General features: G+C 35.8%; 3 protein-coding genes across 3 annotated transcripts; 1 reads left to right on the forward strand and 2 right to left on the reverse strand.

Annotated features, from left to right (window-relative positions):
* Positions 1–221: 221 nt before the first annotated feature.
* LOC130720496 (uncharacterized) lies at positions 222–1,818 on the reverse strand. The gene is made up of 2 exons (XM_057571145.1): positions 1,653–1,818; positions 222–636 (listed from the first exon to the last, which is right to left on the reverse strand). Exons 1-2 carry the CDS (start codon positions 1,729–1,731, stop codon positions 419–421), a joined length of 297 nt encoding a protein of 98 aa, XP_057427128.1. The 5' UTR covers positions 1,732–1,818; the 3' UTR covers positions 222–418.
* Positions 1,819–3,394: 1,576 nt separating this feature from the next.
* On the forward strand, positions 3,395–6,733 carry LOC130717268 (superoxide dismutase [Fe], chloroplastic). The gene is made up of 9 exons (XM_057567440.1): positions 3,395–3,519; positions 3,629–3,660; positions 4,669–4,719; positions 5,181–5,369; positions 5,464–5,635; positions 5,836–5,957; positions 6,101–6,127; positions 6,245–6,268; positions 6,373–6,733. Exons 1-9 carry the CDS (start codon positions 3,507–3,509, stop codon positions 6,493–6,495), a joined length of 753 nt encoding a protein of 250 aa, XP_057423423.1. The 5' UTR covers positions 3,395–3,506; the 3' UTR covers positions 6,496–6,733.
* Positions 6,734–7,289: 556 nt separating this feature from the next.
* LOC130717266 (ethylene-responsive transcription factor ERF062) lies at positions 7,290–8,705 on the reverse strand. The gene has a single exon (XM_057567439.1). The coding sequence runs from the start codon at positions 8,624–8,626 to the stop codon at positions 7,412–7,414; it is 1,215 nt and encodes a 404-aa protein (XP_057423422.1). The 5' UTR covers positions 8,627–8,705; the 3' UTR covers positions 7,290–7,411.
* Between the last annotated feature and the right edge of the window lie 1,018 nt (positions 8,706–9,723).

Consider the following 9,723-nt stretch of genomic DNA (forward strand, 5'->3'; position numbering starts at 1 on the left):
GCCAACTAAACACATTCAAATGTGGAGAATATACGAACCAGTTCATGCAAAAAGGCGCCTAAACTTACGCAAGCTTCATAACCAAAAGAAAAAGGACAAAAATATGCATATGGAACCGCATCGCATTCAACTTGTGGGAACAAATAGTACCTAATAGCCTAATTCCATATCAACATGCAGCAGGACAAGGAAACAATGCAATTCCAAACATGCCAAAAAGATTAGAAGGAATGAAAATGCCTGAGCATTGCAATTAAGGGCATCAACAGAAATGATTATTACCGGAGATATGTGCAAAATCCATTTAAAACTTTAACATAAACAAATTTAAAAGTAGCAAAGCAATGATCTAGACAATCAACAGCTAGTCAGGGATCCCCCCGCTGCTCCCTACTGTAGCAAATGCATCGGTGATAAGCTAACCAGAAGCGGTCTTCTTTTGCTGGAAAATGACTGCATAGACAGGAACTGCAACACCAATGCTGAAGGCGGTGAACACAGCAAGGGACATTTTCAATCCTTGATGCTTCATCCTATCCAAGTTGTACATGTGTTTCGCATGCATATAATAAGGTTCGTCATGGCCATGTCCACCTCCCATCCTCTTCACGCCAGTAGAATGGAAACCTCTGCCCACTGTGAAAACATAATATTGTCATACACTGTTGGCATTGTAAAGTGTGAAAACTATTTTACCTAGGACTACAACAGTAAAAGGTTATGGAGCAACTATTGTCAACTAAGATTTCCTTATATTTTGCTCAACTTTAATATAAGATTGCGCAAACCAAAACCGAAGTCCAAAACACTTTAATTATAAACCAAGTGAGATCTGCAGCCAAATGCAATGGAACAAATGGAGTAGGCCAAACAAAATGCAACATTATAAGCATAGTAAAGACGTAGGCAACAAGTGATCCAAGAAACAGAAGGCACTAAAGACTTGAGAAATTTTTTAAATGCCTTAAAAATTAGTTATGGATTTTGAATTAAAAATCTGATTATGTGAGCTTAAATGGATAAGAACCATATGTATCTAGATTTAAAACACATAGTTTATATAAAAAAATAACAGTAAAACACACACACACAAGGTTGAGGCAAGTCTCAGGAAAACACATTGAGGCAATGGAAAACTAAAATCTCAAATACTGAAATAGGATAAAGGATCATGTTGGATGCTAATTGAGTATCCCATAGTAGAAATTAGTTATTCTATTATTCATTTGTAAATGTGATTATCCAGTTCTGCTCCTCCATATTCAACTAAACTGTTTGAACAACTTTCATAATCACTTTAACTAACCAAAATATAAAAAGTCCCAAGAACAAATCTAAACCCCCATGTCACCCTTTTTAAACCATTGAAAATTCAAAGGAAATCACTTCCATAGAATCCCCACCCCTTCATTTGATAAAGCAAAGCTCTTTCAATATTGTTATTTCCAAAATACATCAACAACTCAACAGAAGAAACTAATCAAAGTACCAAACCATATTCACAGATGAGAAATTCAAATCTAAACCCCCATTTTGACACGACCAAGGTAATCAGAAATTCCTAAGAAATCGTAGCCATGATCAGCATTCTTCTATTAGAGACAGACAACCTTAAAAACATGATTTCGGAGAGATTCATGGATCGTAATTACCTGGTGCGGATTTTGACAGCGACGGTCCTGAAGAAGAAAGAAGCTTGGCCGCAGATCTGAAAGTATTGTTGAACGCCATGGCAGAAAGATGCAGGCTACACGCGACGGCGAAGAGAATTGCGCTTTTCCCTTCTTACTCCTCTGGCTATTCAGTATATCCAATTATTAGTTAGTGGAAAAAACTATTTGACCGGTCGGTCATTGTAGTTTAATTTTTTTTATAGGCAAAAATGTTAATCGTTAGTAAATTAGTATGGATGGTCCTCGCATGATAGGTCAAATGGTAAAAGCTATGGATATATGAGTTGGGTAGGGGAGGTCAGGGATCGATCCTTGGGGAGGTCGTGGGACTACGTCTTCTGAAACGCTCCGGAGGGGACTCTGCAAAGGCACTTTGATGCCTAAGATAAATCCGACAAGAGAAGATAGTGATGTGTGTACCTTGTGATATTTCTGGACTTGCCTATATGAAGGTGGATTTTGATCGCATCGAGGATGCAATGAGTGCATAATACAATGTTACCTGCCAACTGTTGGATCGTTTGACCTAGGCAGCTAAGGTCAGCTACTTGAGCTCGACATCTATGCGTGGAAGCAGGAAGGAAGGGATGTTTGATGGGACTAGAGGAAGTGACAAAAACGCCCTTGGTTATGAACTCAAGTTTAGTCATCGTTGAAGGTGTCCGAGTAGCAGGTGAACAAGGTGGCTGATTGTTGTCGGTCGTCGGGGCAAGGGATGTTGGGTCGTCATAATGGAGAAACTCAAAGGTGATTGTCAGGACAATAGCCTTATAGCTTTGGCGCCCAATTGGCTGGGCACCGACAGGTATATGTGTTTGGAAGGGCTACGTTTGGAGATGACTATCGGAATAGTAGCTCTCTAGTGCCTAGCTAGGCGTCAAGAGGTATATGCGTTTGGAAGGAGTACGCTCAAAGATGGTCGTCAGAACAAAGGTCTTAAGAAGTCCAACATGGTCTCCTTTATTCTCTTCACTATTTACTAACATATAATCACGTTGGCTACTTATAAATAGCTTTTTTAATATATTCTTGTTCATTAGTCTAAGCTTGTTAATCTATTTACACAAAGGCTTGTTGATCTACTTAGTTTTCTTATTATGGAATATGCCTTTAAATAGACTAATAAGTCAGATCAGACTTTCATGAATGTCAAGCTTGGCCTGTAAAAAACCCTATGCATATAGGTAACAAGTTTGGTTGGGGCTTTGAATTTTTTAAGCAAGCCAAACCTATTTATTCATATATATATTGAACTGGACTATGGAAACTTAATTGTAACAATTTAAAAACTTGAGGGACTAATTTTACGAACAAAATTTTAAGAGGATGAGGGCTAAAAATGCAATCAGGTCTTTTTTATTTTATATATTTAAACAATTAAACTCACTTGTTTTCATGTTCCAATTATAATTATTTGAATTTTAATTTGTAAATGAAAATTATCAGCATTCCCAAAAAAAATCATGATTTCATCAAAATAAATGAAGAAAATTCAATTATATCAAACAAAACAATTAACTAAACAAGAAAATTTGCAAATTCAAGAAATTCAATTAATTCATTTGAATTCCCAAGCATTAAAATTTCTCTAGAATTCAATAATTTTTTAAGTGAGAGGATGGTTGATTTGCTGGTGTGGTACTGCCACATTAGAAATATTGTACTAACGTAGTACTACATTTGTACAACAACAAAACGATAAAGAAATTAATCAAATAATTACATTAATTTTGGTCATATGGGTGGAAGTGGTTGACGTTTATCCTCAATCATATTCATCACTCTAAGCACACAATATTCACTCACACAACAGAGAAAAGAAAAAGAAGAGAAATGGCATCATCAGGTGACACTTTACTCACAATATTAATCTGATTCATCTACTTTCTTTTCATTTTCTCCGATGAGTGTGATATGATCTCATCTGATCGTGCATGGTGTTTGTTTATGAGCAGGGTTGCAAAATCTCAGCTTGCTCTACAACGAGGTTTGCTAATTTCTTCTATATCACTTTCTCTCTACCTTGCTCGCTGCACGATTTGGTCCATTCACTTTGTGTTTTTCCTTCAGAAACCGGGTTTTGTTGTTGGAGTCGTTGTGCAGTTATAAATTTAACAAAAGCATCTATCTACCTTGAGAAGAATGTTTGGACTTGGATCTAACTTCTTTCTTTAAAATCAATTCTGACACTTAGAAACATCTTACATAATGTTACAATTCTCACATTGGGTAGATATATGACACATATAACATTTATAAGGATAGAACAATTATCAACTCTCAAGCTAGTTTTTCGGTTGAATTATGTCTCCTAAATTCTAATCCGTTTAGCCTTTAATTAAGTTTGATCATTTAGACAAAACAGGAAGAGGAAAGTTAGATGATGAAAAGAAAATGGCAGAATTTTACTTTTTTTATTCTGGTTATATTTCTACATTATCATTTTCTCTCCATTCCAATAAACCATTGAAATTGGCATGTATTCGTTAATTATAGTGTTAATTTATTTTTATTTTATTATTATTATTATTATTATTATTATTATTATTATTATTATTATTATAGTTGAGCTAGTTTTGATGCACAAATATGTTGTCACCATGGTTCTACCTACGTGATAGTATCATGCCAAAATCAAAATATGTTGTCATTATGGAGTCATGTACACACCATTTTGATGTTGTGCCTACGTGTGGCCAATAATTGACACGTGTTTGGCACATCTGTATGTGACACCAATCTTTTGTTAAATTGATATTTTTGTTGCCTTCATATGGTTAGTTCTATTATAATGACTTAATAATATTTTGACATGTGATGTGTATTAAGATATCGTAAATTTTAAAGTTTATATGTATGATATAATGAACTATGAAATTTTCAATCTCTTTCCTATATATGCGTGTTTGGATTAACATTTATCACAATTATTTATAGCAAAAATGCATTGAAAGTGAAGTATTCATATGTTAAGACAAAATGTTGTACACTGCAGGGTCCAAAAGTCACTCCAGCATTTCAGCTGAAGCCGCCACCATATCCACTGGTAAGATCAAATGTTTGTCATTAACTAAGTTTGAATTTAATTTTTCAAACAGACAATGCTTCTAGCAATACATTGAAAAATGTAGATTTTGGTAAAGTTTTGTCATTCGCAAATTTAATTATTTCACATTAAAACTTTGGTTAGTTTTTTTTTCGTGAAGAAGCTTAAAAATGAAATGATTCACGGTAAGTTTGATTGCTAGGTAAAATGGTGCAGAATCACTTTTTGTATATGTCATAACATTTGAGGAAATTTGGTGGTATCTGAATTTTTGTGTTGGTATAAGCCATAAGGCTTTTAAGACTGTGTTTGGATACTTGTTATAAAAAGTGGACATAACTTTTGTTATAAAATATGAAAATAACTTTTCTCATGAATTAGATGAAAGTTTGTTTACGTTGTACTAACTCAACTATATCCAAACAAACACAGACTGATATTGTGACAATGAAAATTTTCAGAATGCGTTGGAGCCAATTATGAGCGAGAAGACACTTGAGTTTCATTGGGGGAAGCACCACAGAAGTTATGTGGAAAATCTGAAGAAACAAATTGTAGGGACAGAGCATGAGGGGAAGTCACTAGAAGCCATTATAGTCACATCATACAATAAGGGTGACACTCTTCCAGCTTTCAACAATGCAGCACAGGCATGATACATTCTTGTTGTCACAAGAAGGTCTTATTCAAGTTCCCAAACCACAGCTTAGTTAGTAGTAATCTTGTTATTCTTTTACTCTGCAGGTTTGGAACCATGACTTCTTCTGGGAGTGCATGAAACCAGGTGGTGGTGGAAAGCCATCAGGGGAACTCCTAGAACTGATTGAAAGGGACTTTGGTTCATTTGAAAAATTCCTTGATGAGTTCAAGACTGCTGCTGCAACACAATTTGGTTCTGGTTGGGCTTGGCTTGCCTGTGAGTAATAACATAACCCTTTCCACCTTGCTCTCCCATTTTCTGGCTTCATTTATGAATTATGATACATGAAACAAGTTCTTGGGTAAATCTGGCTAATATCAGTCTAATATATTTCTAAGAACATCTCTTTGTAAATCTGGCTTATCATATTAAGTTGTTTTTACCCTTATTCCCTTTTCTTTATTGATGAAATATAGATCAGTCAAGCAAATTTGATACTGGAAATGGAGCAAATCTTCCTTCATCTGATGAGGACAAGAAGCTAGTAGTGCTCAAGAGTCCCAATGCTGTGAACCCCCTTGTTTGGGGTGGTTATTACGTAAGTAGGAAGAAACTAGTAACACTAGTATTCATCATTCATTACTAGTCATAGAACATGAATGGTATTAATTGGATAATATGATCTCTTTTCCCCGATAAATTGATCAAGTTCTGATGTGATTTCATCTTAATTTCTTGCAGCCACTCATGACCATTGATGTTTGGGAGGTATCAATTAAATTTGTCTTTTGTTTGCGACTTGATTAAACTAATTTGCACACACAAGCTTTGAAATAATCATAAATAACAGCTTGCTGACTTTGTAATTTTTTCATTTTTGTGCAGCATGCTTACTACCTTGACTTTCAGGTAATTTGTTGTTCCAAGCATTATACAAATATTACTGTCTTGCGAGTTCTTTCCAATAGATAAATTTAACCATGAGCCATGACTATATCTTGTTATCTTCGCAGAACCGGCGCCCTGATTATATATCGGTGTTTGTCGATAAGCTTGTTTCTTGGGATGCAGCAAGCTCTAGACTTGAACGAGCTAAGGCTTTCCTTGCCAGTGCTGACATTCATCCTGCTATATGATTTTGAATTGGAACCAGTGATTTATCCGGAAAGTGATGCTGAATTGGATGCAGAATGAGTCAATTATTTTTATCTAGAAAGTGGACTGTGGATACTTTGGTATCAAAGGTTAAATCACTTGAGTCCTGCATGTTATGTTATAAGGACAGGAAGTTTTAGTTCTCTCTGTGAGCAATAAGGTTATTTACGCCTAAACAATCAGCAAATAATGCTATGGTGCAGAACTTTATGTTTTCTATGAGTGAATGCGTACCTTTTTCCATGAACATATATATGGTTGAAGATGCATATTCTAAAGGTGAAGAATGTTAATTTCTCCTTCACCCCTTAAAAGTGAATAGACATCTAGACATAATTTTTTTTCATCTCCGGAGCGGCAACCGTGAGAATAACTCCTCGAGGCTCGAAGATCACATTAAGTACACACAATTTTGTTCCAGTTAGACATTGCAGATAAAAAACTCATGAATAATCTTCTATCGCGTGTATTTTCTTCAATTAATATAACTGCTCATATAAAATTGTAATATTAAGCATGTTTCTTCGTAAGGATAGGACGATGAAATTCTATCCGACTCTATTTTAATCATGTGTTTGGTAAGTCAATTATTGGTGTAAATTTTATCTTGAGTGAGAAGTTGGATTAAATAAAGGAGATGGTCGCCCTCAATGACAGTTGAGTCATACTCTCGATCAATGCCACTATCGCTCAGCACCATCCATCTATAATTAATTCTACAGTCAAAATCAATTCTGAAAAGAAACTTTCGTGCTTAGCTTCTAGAGTCAGAATGGACTCGGATGAAGTAGATGCTGATCAAAACATGTTAATAACAAAATTGTGATCCAAATATGAAATATAGTAAACCAAACAAGTGCTATGTGTATGCTTCTAAAGTAAAAAGCATTGAATTGATTATGAATCAGAAACTAAAAGTTCATCCCAAATCATATCCATGTCTAATGAAGGCATTCTACTTAACTGAACAGCTTCCACATCAGACATCTCATGATGTGTGTTTTTGCTTCTCTCAGAGGATTCAGCTCCAACCTTGTTCTTTATATCAAATTCCCACTCCTTCATGGTTGAACTTGAATCCTTTCTATTTTTTTGACTTTTCAATTTGCCATTCTCATCACTTGGCTTATTGTTTGACCCTGCTTGTGATATTGCTTGCAGTTTTGCCTCCACAAGTGCAGCAGTGGTTCCATTCAATGAATTAGCCTGAATCACATGCTTTAGATCTGGGAAATTCAGCTGAGTATACTCTCCTCTCAGTATGTATGCTGCTGTGTCATATGCAATGGCAGCTTCTTCAGCTGTGTCAAAAGTCCCCAGCCAAACCCTTGTCCTGTTTCTTGGTAATCTAATCTCTGCAACCCATTTCCCCCATTGCCTCTGCCTCACCCCTTTGAACTGCTTTCCTCTTCCACTAAGCTTCAAAGGCTGAGTCCTGGTGGTGCTCAACCATTTGTCATTGAATGATTTCATTTTGTCTGAATGATCACCACCTGTTTGATGAATTGTTTGACTGAACTGGGACACAGGAAATGTGGGGTCTGAAGTTTCTGGCATGACTTCAACACCTTTGATATGTGAGGGTGATGAGTACAGCATGGAAGGTTCCTGCAAAAACAAAGTTAAGTTTGGAAATTTGGGTGGAGCAGAAGAAGAAGAAGCTGCTGGGTCATCAGAAACTAGTGCAGTGGTTAATGCTGGGAGAGTTTCCAGAAGATTTAGAGGAATAGAGCTATGTTTTATATCTGAGGCTGGGACAAAACTAGGGGTGGTGGTAGAATTGAATCCTGAAAGGGGTTGTTTTTTGGCTTTTCCATTCTCCATGTCTTCAGGATCATTGAACTTTGCAGGGCTATGATGACTAATCAAAGTGGCTAAAGGTACCTCTTCTTTCATTGAACTAGAATCTGGACATGAAAGAAGCTTTTCAGGAGATGATGCTATTGATGAGTTTTCCTCACTTCTTAACACATGAACATGATGAGAAGAAGTCAGAGTGGGAGACCTTATAATTGCATAGTCCAAAAACTTGGACCCTGTTGCCATTTCTTGCAAACAAGTTGGCAATTCCTTTTGGGTGAAGATTTCCATCTTGGGAAATGTATGTTCCATGCAGATCCTTTAGACAGTGAATCTGGTGTAAGACACTGATAGATAGAAACTATTCAAATGCAAGCACTATACTAAATAGGTTTCCTTAGGGCTTAGGCACACCTCATATTGACAGGTATCAGTTAAGACTTACTATTATAATAGTAAAGGTTAGGTACCTATTTTGTGTTTCATTGGGAATTTTTTATGGCTTCAATCAGGTCTATTTCTTTATAAAGATTCCTTTTTCTCCAAAAAGTTATGCTTGCATTCTATATCACACTTTGTCTTCACAGCCAATAGGAATCAGACAGCTCAAGCTTTTCTGAGTCAGCTGTCTTACAAGGTGCAAAGCATAGAGAATTAGCATTTGTTTCATCACGGCAACTTCCTTGATCTAAGACCTTTATGTTCATGCTTTGAATTATGTAGGGCATTATTCCTTTTTTCACATCAATAATCATGTGATTTTGTTGAACACCCACATGCTATATTCTTATCTTCACTATGCTAATGTAATTTAATGTGGACAGCCAATTAACAAATGGGGCACTTTGTTTTTTTGTCACTAATACATTTCATAGACACTAAACAAGAGAAAAAGCTGTAACTTTTGAAAAATGGAAAACTGCTTATCTACTAGTTGAAATGTCTTTGTCTAATCACCAAATGAGGTGTCAAAGCTCATATTTTTCCTCCTTGAAATGCATTGGTTTTGGAATTGCCTTAGCGGTGCAGGTGACAATGGTTAGTTACCTGTTTTGTTTTGCTTTGAGTGGAGAACAAAGGTTTATTATCTATATTATCATGTACATGAATTTTATATTTATTATGGATTTAATTTTAATACCCTTTGCGTTAGTTTGATGAAGTCATTGGTACCTTTTCTTGATTTAGTATTCAACAAATGGCCAAAGAGCATGAGCATAGCAAAGGTATGTACTTTATGTATTTGCTTTCGGACCACACTTACAATTACAAGTGTCTTCTGAGAATGGCTTAAAGACACTGAAAACTCCTCATCTGGTAGATGCAATATCAAAGTGTTCCAGAAGCTCATGGTAGTATCCACCAATATTTAAGGCTATAATGATTGGGACTGCACTTCAGTGGGATTC

The sequence above is a fragment of the Lotus japonicus genome, chromosome 5 (genome assembly GCF_012489685.1).
Source record: "Lotus japonicus ecotype B-129 chromosome 5, LjGifu_v1.2".
NCBI classification, from domain to species: domain Eukaryota; kingdom Viridiplantae; phylum Streptophyta; class Magnoliopsida; order Fabales; family Fabaceae; genus Lotus; species Lotus japonicus.